The sequence below is a fragment of the Halichoerus grypus genome, chromosome 1, assembly GCF_964656455.1.
Source record: "Halichoerus grypus chromosome 1, mHalGry1.hap1.1, whole genome shotgun sequence".
In the NCBI taxonomy this organism is placed as follows: Eukaryota; Metazoa; Chordata; class Mammalia; order Carnivora; family Phocidae; genus Halichoerus; species Halichoerus grypus.
In genome coordinates, this window is record NC_135712.1 from 148,715,892 (window position 1) to 148,735,405 (window position 19,514).

Here is a 19,514-nt window from a genome sequence, read left to right on the forward strand (position 1 = left end):
ACCTTGGGTTACACCAGAAAGAGTGATTTTTATTGTATGCAAATTTACCTCGATATAAAAGCAAACTTAAAAAAATTAAAAAAGCAGTCAGGCCTATGGCAGTGATACTGGGTATACGGCAGAGTAGAAAAATTAATGCTCACTAATAACTGTTTAAACATCTAACTGAGTTAATAAGCTACTCAAATTGCATACTTGTTTGATGACTGCTATGAAATGTATTTGTTCTAACCAAAACCAAAATGAATGTGTTGAGCTGTTTCCTCAAAAAGAGGAAAGAAAATATGGCTCTGAGTGAAGTCTATGGAATTAAGGTCAATGGTTTCTGACTTGAACATAAGTGAGCCAAATCCTTAGAACGAATTTAATGATATGCTAAGCATGAAAGCTGAATCTTGATCAGAATGCAGGAGATATTCTATACAATGTAAAGTACAGTATACATTCTCATTGGAACACTGACTTCTCTCTGGTACTAAAAGGCTACATTTCATTCAAGCCATGTTGACAAGGTGGTGCAGTTTTTTCTTCAAGATACCCTGAAACATTTAAAGCTTAGGCTAAGTACTAATTATGAAAAATAAGAATAGTATCAGTCATCAAATGTTAAGCCATTTCTCTTAAGTTTTTAAAGTGCTTTAAGTACCAGGATTTTAAAACATTTTGGCAAATAGCCTTAATACAAATCATAATTACAAAGAAACCTTTCAGTTTTTAACTTGAAGCAGCTACTCAGAATCAAAATGAGCTATTACTTAGGTGATTACATAATCCTTAGCATCCATAAAGGCCACTGTTTATTATGCCCTGGTTTCAGAGAACTATGCCACTAGTGTTTTCAGTCCTGATCCCAAACACAAAAATGTCCACATCCCAACCTAGTGCTACAAACAGTTCCTAAGCCTTTGCTCCATTATATGATGTCATTTCAGAGCCATAAAGGCAAATATTTGCTTAATTTTATTTTAAATATAGCACTGAATATGTATCTTGACTTTTTTGAAAATAGGAAAATGTATGTTAAAGGATTAAAGGGAAGAAAACTATTTAAAGAAAGTAGATTTTAAAAAGAAAGGCAGGTCATTAAAATACTAAACATTAAACGTCTGATAGATCAAGATTTAAGATCTGGAAAATAAGTTTGAAGGTATATATCATACCTTTAATATTACTCGAGACTCCTTACATTCCCTGACCCTGGCACCATACGTTACTGACAAAGCAAGTGAAAAAAACATATATTAAAAATATATATGTACATTTAGGGCGCCTGGGTGGCTCAGTTGGTTAAGCGACTGCCTTCGGCTCAGGTCATGATCCTGGAGTCCCTGGATGGAGTCCCACATTGGGCTCCCTGCTCAGCAGGGAGTCTGCTTCTCCCTCTGACCCTAACCCCTCTCATATGCTCTCTCTCATTCTCTCTCTCTCAAATAAATAAATAAATAAAATCTTAAAAAAAAAAAAAAAATATATATATATACATTTAAATCTAGAATCATTGATGGCCAGAGTGTTTCCTGACTTCTGCCAGTTCCTGGCTGAAAAGACCCAGTGAACCCACTGGTACTGTCATGTATCCCACTTCCTCTACCCTTAACTTCACTAAAAGAGAAAAAGGCGTTTACCTAACTTCTGGGTATATATCCAAAGGAAACAAAATCACTATCTCAAAGAGACATATGCCCCCACCCCATGCTAACTGCAGCATTACTCACAATAGCCAAGACATGGAAACAACCTAAGTGTCCATCAGTAGAGGAATGGATAAAGATGTGGTCTATGCCTATACAATGGAATGTTATGCAGCTATAAAAAAGAAGAAAATCCTGCCCTTTGTAACAACATGGATGGACTTTGAGGGTATTATGCTAAGTGAAATAAGTCAGACAAAGATAAATCCTGTATGATCTCACTCATATGAGGTATCCAAAAAAACCAAATTCATAGAAAAAGCGATCAGCTTTGTGGCTGCCAGAGGCAGGGAGTCGGGGAGGGGGACTGGGTGAAGGTGATCATAAGAAACAAACTTGTAAACTCCCAGTTACAAGATAAATAAGCACTGGGGATGTAACGTACATGATGACTATAGTTAACATTGCTGTATGGTATATTTCAGAGTTGCTAAGAGAGAAAATCCTAAAAGTTCTTATCATAAGGAAAAAAAAAAGGAATTTTCTGTTTCGTAATTATACAAGGTGAAGGATGTAACCTAAACTTATTTTAGCAATCATTTCACAATAGGTATGTCTGTAAGTCATCATGCCGTATAACTTAAGCTTAAAGAGTGCTGGATGTCAATTGCATCTCAATAAAACTGGAAGATAGATAAATAAGTAGATAAGTAAATACATACATACATACCTACCTCAGAATTAAACACGAGGCTCTGTGGTCCCTCCTGAAAACCTGAAAACCCAGTCCTGCCATTCCAAATGGGGCCACTCTCCAACTGTCAAGTGCAGTCTGCTCAAGTTTCTGAAGCCCTAAAACCTCCTTCCAGAGCAGCCCAGACTGAAAGCAGACTTTTCCAGTCACTGGCCAGCAAGCCATGTCCGGGCGGTCATGAGTGCTAAATTCAGAGATAAGCTCCTCTGTGTTTAACCTATGAAAACATTTCTATTTACTTAAATTGATGCTTCTTGCTTGAGAAATAAAATCAAAGATATGAGTTTAAACATGCTTGCCAATCAAATGGAATATTAGATCAAAAATATATTTAAATCAAGATATTATGAACTCTGATCTAAAATTCTGGTGTTAAGACCAAAGCTTACGAATGCTTCTTTTTAAGGTTATTTAAACAACAGTTGTCACTGAAGCCCTACTGATCTAGCCTTGATTTCACACTGAATTCATTATCCTGTCTCTTTTTAGGGGACAATCAAGATTCTCAAAGCACTAACTCACTTTGACTTTTACATTACACAGTGTTGAAATAAAGCTTTAAAATGACAACTTTCCAACGCCAGTCTTTCTTAAAATACTACTTTGGATCAGTCTAAAAGCTAATCAGGGGCTTCTGCTTCCAGGTACATGGAGTAGACATATTTCTTCTTATTCTTTCTACTAAATATAACTAAAAACCCTGGACACTGTTTATAAAGTAAACATAAGAAGACTCTGAAAGGTGGAAAGAAGATAGACCAGCTAGGGACTTTGAGACTTGAAATGACATTGCAGTGATCTCTGGGGTTTCTTTTTCTCTCTAATAGCCCAGACTTAGCTGAAGAAGCTGGATAAAGCGAACACCAGCAGTTGCAGGCAAGAGTTCCCTCAAAAGACTATTCTTTATAACCAAAGACCAGAAAAGGGATAGTCTAGCAAGACAGAAAACTTTCAGACAGTAACTTCTCTACTGTAGCCAAACACCACACACACACACACACACACACACACTGCAGTCCCAGCCTCACCCATGCCAGCAAAATCTGATGGGTACCTAGAATTCCATGTCATCAGGGTGGAAGGTGGCTGGGGTAGTGTCAGAGAAGGCCAAGGAGGGAGCAGGAACTTTCATCCCTGACAACTGGTAAATAGCCTCCCCGTCTCCCAGAGGTATCAGTGGAGACCATGTGGCCAGCTTGGACTTCCATCCCTACCTAGCAATAATGAGGTACTCCCCCTCTCCCACTGGGGCGGTGTTAGAGGAGGCAAAGGAAGAGTCAGGGCTTTCCCATCACCAGTGTAGTAAGACCCCTCCCACTGCAGTTCAGTAGAGGCCGTGTGGGAGCTGAAACTCCCTCCATGCCCAGCAGGGTGTCAAAAGAGGCCAAGTAGAGATCCTGGGCTTCTACATCTGTCTGGCATAATGAGGCAATGCTCTCCCTTCTCTGCTAGAGCAGTTCAGAGAAAACCAAATAAAACAGAAGGTTTAAATAAGACCCAGAGTCTTATGACATAGTATGAAAATGTCCAGGTTTCAATTGTAATTCACTTATTATACCAAGAACCAGAAATTCTCAAATTGAGTGAAGAAGGACAATCAATAGATGCCAACACCAAGATGACAGAGATGTTATACTTATCTGACAAAGATTTTAAAGCAGCTATGATAAAAGCAATTAGGAACACTTTAAAGCAAACGAGGAAAATAGAAAGCCTCAGCAAAGAAACAGAAAGCCTCAGGAGAGAAATACAAGATATAAAGAAAAAGTAAATGGAAGATTTAGAACTAAAAGATACAAAAATTGAAATAAAAAGCTCAGTGGATGGGAGATATCTAGCAGCATGGAGGGAACTAGGAACAAATCAATGAACCTGAAGATAGAACAATAGAAATTATCCAACCTGAATTAATAGAGAGAAAAGAAAAAAGAATAGTAAGTATTGATAAACCCATGGTCTATAGCAAAGGATTTAATATTTGTGTCATCAGAGTCCCAGAAGAAGAGAAACGGCAACGCTGAAAAAATATTTCAGAAAATAATGGCTGAAAACTTCCCAAATTTGCCAAGAGACACAAACTACAAATTCAAGAAGCTGAGCTAAATCCAAACAGGATAAACCCAAAGAAATCCACACCAAGACATATCATAACTAAACTTCTGAAAACTAAAGATGGTACAGCCACATTGGAAGACGGTTTGGCAGTTTCTTACAAAACTAAAAATATTTTTACTATGGCGCTCCTTGCTATTTATCCAAAGGAGCTGAAAATTTGTGTCTCCCGGAAAACCTGCACCCAGATGTTTATAGCAGTTTTATTCATAACTGCTAAAACTTGGAAGCAAGTGAGATGTCCTTTGGTAGGTAAATGGAAAAACTATGGTGCATCCATACAATGGAATACTATTCTACTCTAGAAAGAAATGAGCCATGAAAAGACATGGAGGAAGTTTAAATGCATATTACCAAGTTGAAGAAGCCAATCTGAAAAGGCTACATACTGTATGATTCCAACTATGTAACATTCTGGAAAAGGCAAAACTACGGAAACAGTAAAAAGATCAGTGGTTGCCAGGGGTTGCGGGGAGGGAGGAATGAATAAACAGAACACAGAGGATTTTTAGGGCAGTGAAACTACTCTGTAGGATACTCTAATGGTGGATACATGCCATGACACATTTGTCAAAACCCACAGAATGTAAAACACCAAGAGTGAGCCATAATATAAACTGTGGACTTGGGGTGATAACAGTGTGTCAATGCAGGTTCACAGAGTGCAGTAAATGTACCACTCTGGTGCAGGATACTGATAGTGGAGGGACGCTGTGCATGTGTGGGGTCAGTGTTATATGGGAACTCTCTCTAATTTCTACTCAATTTTGCTGTGAACCTAAAACTGCCCTAAAAAATAGTCTATTTTTTAAAAAATACATTGAACTGAGTGAAAGTGAAAATGTAACATCAGAATTTGTGGGACACTGCAAAAGTAGAGTTAAGAGAAAAATTTGTAGCACTAAATGCATACATTAGACAAGAAGAAAAGTCTTGGGGAGCCAGGGTGGCTCAGATGGTTAAGCATCTGCCTTCGGCTCAGGTTATGATCCCAGGGTCCTGGGATCGAGTCCCAAATCGGGCTCCCTGCTAGGCAGGGAGTCTGCTTCTCCCTCTGCTTCTGCCTCTCTCTCTCTCTCTCTCTGACTCTCATGAATAAATAAATAAAACATTTAAAAAAAAAGAAGAAAAGTCTCAAATCAATAATCTAAGCTCTCCTCCAAAAACCAAGAAAAAGAGCAAAATAAACCCAAATCAAGCAGAAGAAAGGAAATAATAAAGAAAATAACAGAAATCATTGAAGTTGAAGTCATAAAAGCAATAGAGAAAATTAATGAATCAAAGAGCTGGGTCATTGAAAAGATCAAGAAAATTGAGAAACCTCTAGCAAGAATGACAAAAATGACCAATATCAGGAATGAAACAGAGTATATCACTTCAAACCCTGCAGGCATCAAACAGGTAATATGGGAATGATACTATGAACAACTCTACACATGAATTTGACAAATTATATGAAATGGATTAAATCTTGAAAAAAAAAGCACCTATAACTTAGCCAATATGAAAGAGATAATTTGAATACCTCTATAACTATTAAGGAAATTGAATTTGTAGTTAAAAACTCCCCCCAAAAGAAATCTCCAGGCCCAGATGATCTCATTGGAGAATTAACACCTATTCTGCATAATCTCTTCCAGAAAAAAAAAAAAAGAACACTTCCCAATTTATTTTGTGAAGCTGATACCAAACCAGATTAAAGACAATGCAAAAAAAAGAAACTGTATCACTCATGAATACAGATGTAAAATTTCTTAACAGAATTCATCAATACATAAAAAGAATTATATACCTCATAAAACCATGAGGTTTATTGTAGGGATGGAAGGCTGGTTCAATATTCAAAAATCCATCAGTATAATCTACTACATTAGCAGACCAAAGACAAAAACTCACATGATCATATCAGTTGATGCACAAAAAGCACATGACAAAATAACATCCATTATTGATAAAAGCTTTCAGAAAAATAGGAATACGGGAAACTTCCTCAACCTGATAAAGATTTTCTACAAAAAAACCTACAGCTGACATTATACTTCATGGTAAAAGACTGAATGGCTTCCCACTGGGAACAAGGCGAGGTTGTCCAATCTCCCCACTATTGTTCAACATACTTCTGGAAGTTCTAGTGAGTGCAATAAAGCAAGAAAAAGAAATAAAAAGTTCACAAATCAGAAATGAAGGAATATAAATGTTCTTATTTGATGATGTGTTTGTCTATGTAAAAAACTGCAAGAAATCTACAAAGCCTCTTATAACTAATATGTGAACTCAGCAAGGTCACAGGATACAAGACAAACATACAAAAATCAATTATATTTCTACATACTAGCATTGAATACTCGGACCAAAATTAAAAGTACAATATGATCACTTAAAAAGAGAGAGAGAGAAGGGCGCTTGGGTGGCTCAGTCGGTTAAGCTTCTGCCTTCGGCTCAGGTCATGATCCTGGGGTCCTGGAATCGAGTCCTGCATGGGGCTCTCTGCTCAGTGGGGAGTCTACTTCTCCCTCTCCCGCTGCCCCTCCCCCTGGCTCATGGTCTCTTGTGCTTGCTCTCTGTCTCTCAAATGAATAAATAAAATCTTAAAAAGAAAGAGAGAGAGAAACATTTAAATGTAAATCTGACAAAATATCAACAGGACTTATATGCTGAAAACTATACAACCCTGATGAAAGAATCAAAGAATATCTAAATAAATAGAGAAACATAACATGTTAATGGATTGGAAGACTCAACATCGTAAAGATGTCAGTTGTCCCCAGATTTATACACAGGTCTAATATAATTCCTATCAAAATCCCAACAAGACTTTTTGCAGATATAGACAAGACTATCATAAAATGCATATAGAAAAACAACAGAACTAGAACAGCTAAAACAATTTTTGAAAAAGAACAAAAACTGGAGGAATCAGTCTATTCTATTTCAAGACTTAATACACAGCTATGGTAATCAAGACTGCATGGGACAGACAGAGGTATAGACACAGAGATGAGTGGAACAAAATAAAGAACCCAGAAAGAGACCTACACTGAACTGACTGACAGAGATTGATAGAGATGCAAAAGAAATTCAAGAGGAAGGACAGTCTTTCCAACAAATGTGGCTGAAGCAATTAGACAGCCAGAGGCAAAACAAAAACAAAAACAAACTGAACTTAAATTTCTCACCTTATAAAAAAAATTTACTCAGAATGGATTTTTTTGCTAGGCAAGTAATGTGCCCATCAGGGAAAATGCTTGTACATGTTTCTTTGATCACATATGAGGACATTTCTCTAGGACAAAAACCCAGAAGTAGAACTGAAGCATTGAAGGTATGCCAGTATTGTTGATTGGCCAAACAATACCTGTTCCCACCCATTTCTAATCATCTCCTGCCTCCCATAACAAACTCACTTTGCTTGCAGCTAGGGGTGGCCATGTGACCCAGTTCTAGCTAAGTAAACATCAGCAAAAGTTTGCTGAGCAGTCCCTAGGAACGTTTTTTGCTTTCCAGGTAAAAGGGATAGACATGACTGGCACTGTCCCTTTTTTCTGCCCTGAAGGTGGCTGTGGCTTTTGGAGGGGTGGCAGCCATGTTACAATACTGAAGGAAAGCCTAGAGAATCTCCGTGATGTCAGTCCTACTATCAATGAGTTGCTGAACCAAAGCCAGCAGGAGCTTACCTCCAGACTATTTGTTATGTGAGAATAAACTCCTATTGGTTTAAGCCATAGCATAAGCCTGATTTTCTTTTACTTGCAGCCAAATGGGTTCCTAAAGAATTCAGTACTAAAATACTCTCTAAAAAGTCTGTACTTATTTTATTCTCTAACAAAAGTCTGTAAGAGTGTCCATTTCCCAAAACTTTTATTTACTTTGTTGTCATTTAAATGTTCAGCCAAGCTGACGCACACAACTATTTCACATGAAGAAGAGCATCATTTCATACATTTATTGAACAGATTTCCTCTTCTATGACTTCCTTGTTCCTATCTCCCTTGTCCACTTTTCTGCTGTATTGTTTAGCTTTTTCTTATCGATTTGTAAGAGTAAATTTGTAGATAGCAAAGCAGACTGAGTTGAACTCACAGGGAAATCTGTCTCTGCATCTTTATACTATCAACCCAATCCAACACAACTAAGAAATACGTCTTCCCCATCCAACACAACTACAAAATACATCTTCCCTGACAGGCCAGGCTGACAGTGACAATCCTGACAGTCATCTCCAAGTAGTGCACCACCACGTGGCAATGCGTCAAGAAGTAATTCAACTCGGGCAAAACACCATAGCCCATATTTACTAGTACTTTTTTTTTTTTTTAAACAAATCTACACCTAAAGAAAGGCTTATGGAATAGTGGCACACTAGGCAGAGTCCTTAATGTACATCATCTCATTTAACCCTCATATCAAATCCAAGAGCAGCATTTTGATTCCTGTTTCACAGAATAAATGATGAAAGGAAACTTTTAAAACCAATAGTTTCTTGGGGTGCCTGCGCGGATCAGTCGCTAAGTGTCGTCTGCCTTCGGCTCAGGTCATGGTCCCAGGGTCCTGGGATCGAGCCCCGCATTAGGCTCCCTGCTCGGCGGTAAGCCTGCTTCTCCCTCTCCCACTCCCCCTGCTTGTGTTCCCTCTCTCACTGTCTCTCTGTCAAATAAATAAAATCTTAAAAATAAATAAATAAATAAAACCAATAGTTTCTTTCCTACCACAAAAACTTACAACATTCCAGGCCCCATAAATAAAAACAAAGTGATTGTTTACCTAAAATTAAAAGTATGTAAACTATATTGTGCCTATCTAAATAGATCAATGTGCTTAAGCTAGAAACACTGCTGAACCTGTTCAGTGGATTAGGAATCTGAAGAAGCTGTTCCAAAGTTTGCCCATGAAGTTTACTGCCACATCGTAATTGACCAATTTTTCCCCCATTTTTTAAAGTGAAAAGCTGAATTGAGCACTATTTTAATGCTTCAGCAAGAACAACCTAATATAGCTAGCCACTCCATCCCAGAACAGCAAGTATTCGCATAATCAGTTAACAATCAGCCAACTTGACACTAGAAAATAAACAAAATAAGCTGTTAAAGATAATAAAAGATCGTCATGAAAAGCAATGTAAACAGGTTGAAGAGAACAAGCACCATCCTTGAGTATTTGTACATGGTTGGATTTTGGCTAAATTGAGTCTAAAAAGCCTAGCAGATAGAGGAAAAGAGAAAGTTGGGGAGGATCCCGCTCTGGGACTCAGATTGGGGGCAGCAGGAGGGCTGAGACCCTGACAAATATTTCCCTCCTTTATGCCACACCTCTCCTCACAAGAGCTGTGGATTCCCTCTCTGGCAAAGCATCACACAAAGCACTCAATCTGGAGTGGGTGAGAAGCACAGATATCAAACCACCTTCATGCCTCCCACTAAACCTTCCCAAGAGGACACATCCAGCCCAGAGCTTGCATGCCAGGGCCCCAAGAACTGACGGCCCCCAATGGCAGGAACCTATGTGTTGCCCACTTGGGCCCCAGGGAGACATAAGAGATTCACCTGAAGCACCCTCTTTGCATAATTTTTTAGCCAGTTTGTAAGGCACAGAAAAAATGCCTGGGGGAGTTTGATTTCTAATTCTACATAAAAGAAAACAAGTCTGTAGACACATAATGTTTATGGTCTACAAAAGTGCAAATGGGTTGATAAATCCCCAATCTGAGGGTACCTCTGGCGGTTTCTTGCATTTTCCGATGGGCTTGCCCAGTGGTCCCTGCTTGGAAAGAGACAGAGGCTTGTTTTCTCCCACCCCACCCCCCTTCCTCAGAAGGGCTGCACACCTCACCCCACTGGCACAGCATGGGTGGTAACACATGGAAAGAAAACTGATTCTTTCCCAAAGTTGGCCGTGGCCAGGGAAGGCTGGGTAAGGGGAGGGTGTCCTGGTGGGCTGCTCCTGACATCAATCCAGGTGTTTTGGGGGCACACAGCAGGAAGAGAGGGAGGCAGGGCTTTAGTCACCAGAACAGACCAAGCCAGATTCCTCGGCCCTTCGCAACCTCAGGACAACTCACTAGAGGGACAGTAAGCAGGGCATATGAGAAAAGGGGACACCGAGTCTCAGAGAGGGGCAGAGACACAAAGAAGAACCAGAAGGAAAGAGAAGACGGTGTTGGGGTCCAACGTGCTAAAATAAAACCAGGCATTGCAGCATAGAGGGAAGGGACACACCTGGCACCCTAAGGGCTCTCTGAGTGCCCGTTAGAGGCAGGCCCTAAAAGGGCCCAGGGAGAACCAGACCTTCCTGGCACTCCCAACAGGCTGGTGTCACTGAGACTGCACAGTCGGAGAAAGGGGGGACGGCTTAGGCACTGCCCATCCCCCTCCTTCCCCCAGCACTTGTACCACCAGCTAAAACAGCCAGGCACACAGCCTCAGTGGTGCATACCTGCGACACAAGCAGGCGCACAGCCTCCCTGTATGAGTGCACAAACACACACACCCTTCCCATCCACGGACACAACGTAGTCAACCTGCCAGCACACACTGCACACACACACCAACTCCGTCAGGACGGAACACACGTATAAGCCTTCTGCAGGCTCACGCTCATGCAGACACACACACACACCTACTCCACAACCTTAGTCAGCTACATACAGAACCTCTACATAAGGTACGTACAAAAACTCGTGGCCTGGCAGGAAAACCTGCACTCACAACCCCTCTGGTAGGTGCATACACACCCTTACAATCTCAGTTGGTGTGTGCGCACACACACACGTAAGTGCACACTCAGAATCCGCCAGGCACATATACACACTCACAACCTGTCAGGTGCACAGCATACTCAGCACCTCTCTGGAAGGTGCACACCCCCTTACCACCTCTCAGTCTCATGCACACACAAAACCTACCAGGGCACACGCACTCACAGACTGCCAGCAACACACACCACACACACACACACACACACACACACACACGCTCACAACTTCTCGGTCGGCGGAGCGCAAACCCAAACTCGCAGCCCCTCAGGGTCACCGCCACCGGCTCACAGCCTAGCCCGCGGGCGCACCCCCACACCCACGCACCCTCCGGCGCGGGCGCACCCCTCCCCCAGGCCGGGACAGGCGCGCGGCGCCCAACTCCGGCAGCCGCGCGGGGAGTGCGCCCGCCCCCAGCCCGCGGCCGCCCGCCCGCGCCCCCGCTCACCTTTCTCGCCGGCGCCCCGCGCGCGGCCCTCGTCCTCCTTGGGGTTGGTCACCTGGGTGATGATGGCCGGGCCGTCCATGGGTGCGCGGCGCGGCGGCCGCCCGCCGGCCCGGCCCCCCGCAAGCCGGGCGCGCGGGGGCGCGGCGCGGGGGGCGCGCGGGGCCGCGGGCCGGGGGGGGCGCTCGCCGCCGCCGCAGCCGCCGCCGCCGCCTGGGCGCGCCCGCCGCCCGGCCCCGCGCTCAGGGAGAGGCGGCCCGGGCCCGCGCCCCAGCTCCCGCCGCCGCCGCCGCCGCCGCCGCCGCCGCTGGGCTGGAGCGGCCGCCGCCTCGTCACCATGAACCCCGGAGCCGCGCCCGGGAGAGCCGCGCACGGGGAGGCGGAGCGGGAGGCCGGGCGCCGCGGGAAGCGGGAGCGGCCGAGGGGGAAGGAGCGAGCGCCGAGCGAGGGCGGGAGGGCGGGCGGGAAGGAGGGAGGGAGCGAGGGAAAGAAGGAGGGCGGGCGGGTGGGTGTGTCCCGGCCCGGGGACCGGCCTCCGTCGCCGCCGCCAGCGGCGGCGCTGCCCGCCGGCCCCGGAGGGGGGGGGGGCGGAGAGGGGTGCGGGGTGAGTGGGGGGCGGGAGAAGCGTGTGAGTGGGTGTGTGCGTGGGGGGTGGTCTCGGGCAGACGAGTGGGGTGCAGGGCTTGCGATGCAGGAGATCCGGAGGGGTTCTGGCCGTAGATGCGAGGGGCCCGGGGGTGGGGGGAGAGGTGTGGGGAGGAGTCTGGCAGACGGGGTGAGGGGCGTGGGGGGCTAAGCGGGGGCTCGTGGGTGTGCGGGTGGGGTACAGAGGGGTGTGCGCTGTGGGACCGGGGGGCCCAGGAGGGCTCGCACGGCTGCGGGAGCGAGGTTGGGCCCTGACTAGCGATGTTCACCCGGAGAAGGCCAGAGGAGGAACTTGCGGGGGTGGGGGTGGGGGGCGGTGGTCCCGTGAGGATGCCTTGGGGGAGATGCTGGGTGAGGGACGTCCGGGTGCGGGGACCGAGGAGTCTGGGACGACGGCGCGGAGGGCAGCGGTGTGTAGAGGTAGAGACTGCTAAGGAGCGGTCCCTTACACACGGAGGCGGTCCGCCAAGGGGTCCCAGGCGCTGGTGTGAGGAAGAACCCGGGGGCGTGTAGGGCGGCGGAAGGGTGCCAGAGTGGGAAGAATCCTGGAGGGCCCAGGAGTGAGCGGGAGGCAAGAGGGGGCGTCTGTGGTCGGGGCTGGGGGCTCCGAGCGTGGGGTGCCGGCGGAACCCGCATCCGCATTGGGCCTGAGAGCCTGCGAGCCAGGCGGCGGGTCCTCGAGGACCAACCTCTTGGCACGTGGGGGTGTCGGCGTCAGGGGGGCCCGGGCAATGGGCATTTCCGGGTGCTCTGCCATAAGGGGGGTGGAGGAGCCGGTCGAGGGCTGAGGAAAGGAAGGGGCCTGTGGCGGGCCGAGCTGGGCAGGGACTGTGCTTCTGAAGAGCAGCCAGCCACTGTCAGGCCTGGAGCGGCGGCCAGAGCGCATGCATGACGGGAAAGTGACCCCTCAGCCTCGGAGGGTCGGAGCCCTTTCGCGCCCGCGCCTTTGCGTTCCAACTTGGAAGCCACACAGACATCCTTGTAAGCCAGGGGGCGGGGCAGTGCCGCAGGGGGGCGGGTCCGAGGGCGGAGCGGAAGCACTCGCGCGCGCTCTCCACCAATCAGGCGGATTGGGGAGGGCCCGCGGAGCGTGACGTGATAGGCAAGGCTGAGCGGGCGGACTGGGGCGTAGAGCCGTACCTCCCCGGGCCGGGTTGCGCGCGCACTTCAGGCCTTGTAGGCACTTCCAGCCCCGTAGAGACTTACAAGAGGTGACTCTGGTAGGTCCATTCTCGTTCCTCCACGACTCCTGGAGCCCGGAGCTGGCTGCAGCCAGATCGCGTGCTCACCGGGGGAACCAACGAACCTCTCCAAAGTTTTAAAGTACACTGCGGGAAAAGCCCTCTGGCCAGGGGCAGCCTGCAGACCTCACTGGTCTCTGCACCAGATGGAGCCCAGTGAAGGCGCCGGTGTGGGAGACCGGGCTCCTGTGGCTAGGCAGGTGGGAAAGCACTTCAGGGGAGCTGCTCTAAAAGATGGTTGGGCAAGCTCCACAGGCCCCAGATCCAAGACTCAAGTGACATCCTGGCTCTGTGCTTGTGGAGGGGTCCTGGTGCCAGTTGCCTCGGTGTGTGCTCATGGTTGAGTATCTGCTCTTTTCACGGCACCTTTGGGACCCCAGTGGATTGCCTGGGGTAGCCGAGACATGAAGATCGAAGTGAAGTGCCCTTTTGGTTAGGAGGGCAAGCCCTAGAGTATGTAGCCCAGGCTCTAGGACATGCCCTGCCTAACCGTCCCAAGTGCAGACCAGATTAGGGCCCCATGGCATCCAGGACTACACTTGTCCCTACTTCTAATGCTCTTCACATTTGTTATGAGGGCATGGCTGGCCCAGGGCCCGGTGGATTTTAATGTTCTCTGAATTCAGCTTTTTAAAAACTGCAGAATTCTAAGGGGTCAGAGGGATCTTCCAGAGAAAGCTGTTAAGGGAGACATGTTTCTCCTACTGTTCTTAGTATATAACCACACAGAGCAGTATCCTTGCTGCCTGGTTGTTGTAGCATCCCGTTAGGGCAAGGTGATGGGAGCATTTGGATTCACCCATCCACATGCTTGAGGCCTTGATATGTTTTGGGTGGGGGACGTCCAGAGGTTCTGCTCACTTAGTTGAGGCTGGGAAGGAGCTCAAAACTCAAGAGGTACAAGGCCAAAGAACATGATTTCCATACACAGAACCTCTCCTGTCCGGCCTTTCCTGGAAGAATGACTCCCCAGGACCCTCCAGTAACAATCCCTCACTGTCCTCAGCTTCCTCCTGAGATCACCTCTAAAAAGAAAAAAAAAAAAAAACAACTACCTCACCCAAGCCTTTGTCTCAAGCTCAGGTAAAAAAACAGCTTGCTATCTTTGAAGTCCTTCTTACCTTCCATATTTTGTTCATTTAAAGTTTCAACTTATTATTTATTTCATAAATATCCATAGAAATCAAAGAGAAAAACCACCCACAGCCCTATCACCATCCTCAAATCAATCTATTTTTCTACATTTCTCCCTGTCCTTGCCAATGTGTTGACATAATTTTATGTAGCTATAAAAATATCATGGTTAAGGGGTACCTGGATGGTTCAGTCCTTTAAGTGTCTGCCTTCGACTCAGGTCATGATCCCAGGACCCTGGGATGGAGTCCCGCAGTGAGCTCCCTGCTCAGTGGGGAGTCTGCTTCTCCCTCTCCCTCTGCCCCTCCCATCTGCTCATGCTCTCTCTCTCTCTGTCAAATAAATAAATAAAATCTTAATATATATCGTGGTTAAAATTATAGGGTGGGCATTTTTCCATGTGGTGACATAATCATTTATAACTACCATAATAAATGATTGCATAATACCTCACTAAATGAGTCTTAGATAAGGTAGTATCTTGGTTTGACAGATGAAGGAAAGATTCAAGAATTGCCACTGGTTCAACTGATTAGTCATGAGAAGAAAATACATTTATCTCAGTCTTTACAATGTATCAGGATGGATCAAATAATTAACTACAAAAATACATAAATAAGTATAACAAAACAAAGTAAATGCTTTTTTTTTTTTTAATAGTAAAGCACTCTTTTTTTTTTTTTTTTTAAGACTTTATTTATTTATTTGACAAAGAGAGACAGCGAGAGAGGGAACACAGGAGGGGCAGTGGGAGAGGGAGAAGCAGGCTCTCCATGGAGCAGGGAGCTCGATGCGGGGCAGGGAGCTCGATGCGGGGCAGGGAGCTCGATGCGGGGCAGGGAGCTCGATGCGGGGCAGGGAGCTCGATGCGGGGCAGGGAGCTCGATGCGGGGCAGGGAGCTCGATGCGGGGCTCGATCCCAGGACCCTAGGATCATGACCTGAGCCGAAGGCAGACGCTTAACGACTGAGCCACCCAGGCGCCCCCAAAGTAAATGCTTTTTAAATGTGGATGGGAATAGGCTAAGAGTGACAAAAATTACAAAGAAATACAGATATTACAAAGGATAAGATTGATACATTTGGCTACATTTGTTCTTTCAACAAACATTTATTGAGTGCCCACTATATGTGTTAGGTTCTGTCCTAGACAGGCTCTCAGAGTTGTCTGAAATGAGGGTTAAGGAACTGGGCTGTCCTACTCTCGCTTGTCAGTTAAAGCTATGGGCTGTACCTGGGGGGGGGGGGGGCTTAAAATCCCCAGGCACATTGGGCTCTTGGGGAATGGGAGCAAAACAGTTCCAGTGATCTGAGGACAGGTACCAGCCACTGGAGGCCAAAGCACATCAAGTCCCAGAGAGGGATGTCCAGAAACAGTAAGAGAGATTGAGGGGGTCTGAACAGAGCACCAAAATGTTGTTTGAGTCACAATTCCCAAACTGTTATCATGTAGTGTCCTTGTACCATGTGTGCTATTTAATGTTTTTCTTTAACTTAATTTTTATTTAAACAGAAAATTAGTGGACAACATTTTTTTAAGAGACAAATGGAGAATGTAGGAAGAATCACAACCCTAAAAAGGAAGCGCTGCAAAGAGTCGGGGGGGGTAGAGACTGGGATATAAAGGGCAGGCAGACATGGCCCTAGAGCTGGCAAGCCTGGCCCCACGAGGCCAAGGACAGGAGCAGGTAGGAAGATGGAGAGTATTGGCGAGGGCAGCCTGGCCTGGAGTCTCTGGGGTGGAGCTCCAGTGTGGGAGGGGACAATCGGACCAGAAGGTGGGGGATGGGGTGAGAATGCTCTTGGGGTGTGGGAGAGGCTACCCTTGACAAATGGACACTGGGTATAGAATGGACAACTGGGGAGGAGGCACAGAATGAGTGTCCCAGGTAGAAGGAACAGCGGCATGATTTCAGGCTTAGAGGCCAGGGAGAGCAAGCTCAGGGAGAGGTCCACAGTGGTTGGAGTTGAAGGATCTGGTGATGAGCAGGGCTCACGTCAAGCAGAGCCTTGTAACTCAGCAAAGGTATCGGGGATTTCTTACTCTGGGGGCTGGGGGAGTGACATATTCAGATATGTGTTTAGAAGGTTCCTACTGATGAGCAGATTGGGTCAGAGACAGTACAAGCAGCAGGGAAGCCCGTGGAAGATGTTGCATCAATCCGGGGAAGAGATGATGGCAATGCTCTCTGGACTTGCCACCCCCAGCCCTGCTCTCCATCTTTGAATCTCTGCCCTCCAGGCTCTGTCCTTGGTCAGCTTTCTCCCCTCTCTGTGGGCATCTCAGTCTCGGGTTTTGTGTCTGTTACTTAGTTTCTATCTCAGTGCCAGGTTTTCTGGTCTTTCTCTGATTCTAGCTGCATGTGCTTCTGACTCAGGGCAGCAAGTCTTATTGGGAAAGGAATGGAAGTAGAATCTGGGCAGAGATTCCTGGGGGTCGGTCAAGTGGATACAAACCTGAGCCCACCCACAAGTCTCTCCCTTGGGGTCACCTTGGGACCTAGATGAGTTTCCTCTGAGTAGCAGTTCTCTTCTGCAGTGGACCAGGCCCAGGGTCTTAGCAGCTCCAAAAAAGGCCTACTCTAGCTAGGCAGGACAGGCCACAGCCACAGGGGTCATTTATTTACTCTCCAGGTATGTATTTGGGTGCCTTCAGGGTGCCTGGCTTGACACAGCGCCGTCAAGGGGCTCATAGCCTAACGGAAGAGGCAGAGGAATAATCAGAGGGTGGCACAGAGTAGAACTGATTAATTCTCCTGGCAGTCCAGGAGTCCCCACAGAGGATATGATGCTAGCAAAATCATTTTTGGAGACCACAATGTCCCAGGTAAGAGACTTTTCCAGCCACAGAAAAGGCTCCCTCTGAGGAGCAGTAGGACATGGTGATGGAGAAAGAGATTGGGGTTTTGAAAGCCAGGTTGAGTTTGGACTTTAACCTGTGGGTAATCTGGAGCAAGGAACAGGCACCAGTTCAGAAACTTGTTCAGATCTGTGAGCTGAAGTGCAAAACAATTCGAACCAGGCTAAGCAACAATGGGGACTCTATTGGCTCATGTAACCAAACCACAGTTACATGCCTGGGCTGCAGGAGTCTGGGAACAGCACTCCTGACTCAAGGCTGTGGAGCTCCCTAAGGGGAAGGTATGAATTTCCTATGACCTGGAGGATCAAGGTGTATTTAGGGAAGCCAGAGGGCTTCCTTATTGCCCAAGACAGCCTGTCCCGTCTTTCCCGTGCAGGTTGCCAAGGACGTCAATCCTAAGGGCTTCCCAAAATCTCATCCTCTTGCCCTCAACACCCATGCTCCCACAACATCCTGATTCTTTCTTTCCAAGACCCCTCTCCCCCATCACACATGGATTCCTCCAACCAAATGCCTATGTCCACTGACACTTGGGGCATCCGGGCCATCTTTGCCCTCTGCCGTCATCCCCAGGGATGCTTTCCATCTGTCCCCACTTGGGACCTAGGCAAAGCACCCTTCCCACCTACAGACGCTTCTCTGCCAAGAACAAGGCCCCCTGATGGGCCAGTGGTCCAGCAGGTACAGCCCGCCCCCTGGTGGCTCCCATGTTGTGAGGTCCTTTTCATGTGCCCAACTGGATATGGAACTTGGACTCTCCCTGCCAGCTCCCTGGGGTATACTGTGGGGCTTAAGGACAGGCTGCCCCCAAATGTGCCACTTTAGCAGACTGATTATTTTAAATAAGAGTTACCTTAGAGACAGTCTGTTCCAGAAGGACACTCAGACCCTCTGTCCCCCCTGAAATCAGGAAATAAATCTCCCATGTGAAAGGTGCACTACCTGTCACAGGCGGTGAAGAGATATCCTTATCACCAGAGATGGGAAATTTAGAGCTCAGAAGCTATATAAACAACCCTTGTTATTTTTTACTAATTTACTACTCTAGCCCCAAGTTGAAGCTCCCAAAGTTAAGTTTTCTTTGTCTTATCAATTCCTCAAAAATGTATTATCTCTTTGTCTAAAAAGTAGAAAAAACTTCCTGCCTTGGTCATTTCTTTGAGTCTCAATTTCATTATTGGGCCACCATGCACGCATAAGAAAACTTTGGGGTTTTTTTTCTCCCATTAACCTGTCTCATGTCAACTTAATTCTTAGTGCAGCTAGAGGAACTTTGGGCCAAGGGAAATTTCTTCCTTCTCTTCCATACCATAGCCACAGTGGGCCCAGTCCTGTCCCCTACTTCACCTAGCTGTCGTGATTTGCACTCCTGGTCAGCTTTCCCCAGGGTATTAACAGAAAAGCCCTCAGGAATGTGAGGACCTGTGTGCTATCTGGGGCAGGGTGGGTGGGTGGGAGCAGGGGAACTAGAGCTCTGGGTCCCACTTGGCAGCCAGCCTTGGAATAGAAGATGAAGCAGCATTGGTGATGCTGGCCACTGGTGATGGAGAATAGGATAGTCAGCTGGGGTCCTGAACACAGAGAAGAGGACACCTGGTATAAATTTGGTGGTCAGGAAGTGTTTGGGGGAATTTGAGAATAAGACAAATCCCAGTCTGAGACAGACTCTGGGACTATGAGACTGAGATGTTGCATCTTTAAAGATGTTGCATCTTCAAGGTACCCAGAAACCCAAGAAGCCTTCCTGGAGGAGGACGCCCTAGCCACTTCCCCTCTACTTCCAAAATCCCAGACCTGCCCTGCCCAGAGAACTTGGGTAGAATAAGGGGACACAGGCCTGTGCTCACATCCTCCCTGGGAGCTCTGGGTGGAGGGGGGGGCAAGGCCCTGCCCTAAAACCCTGTTACAAAGGAATAGCTACTGGTGCAGAGTGGGTAAGACA

At 46.6% G+C, this 19,514-nt stretch overlaps 1 protein-coding gene across 9 annotated transcripts in view; it reads right to left on the minus strand.

Annotated features, from left to right (window-relative positions):
- CTDSPL (CTD small phosphatase like) overlaps nucleotides 1-11,834 on the minus strand; it is a 113,416-nt gene extending 101,582 nt beyond the window's left edge. For all 9 annotated transcript variants that reach the window (XM_078073664.1, XM_078073703.1, XM_078073671.1 and 6 more), the window contains exon 1: nucleotides 11,694-11,834. In XM_078073664.1, coding sequence (XP_077929790.1) covers nucleotides 11,694-11,772 — 79 coding nt within the window. In that variant the 5' untranslated portion in view covers nucleotides 11,773-11,834. The remainder of the gene's footprint in view (nucleotides 1-11,693) is intronic.
- Nucleotides 11,835-19,514: the final 7,680 nt, after the last annotated feature.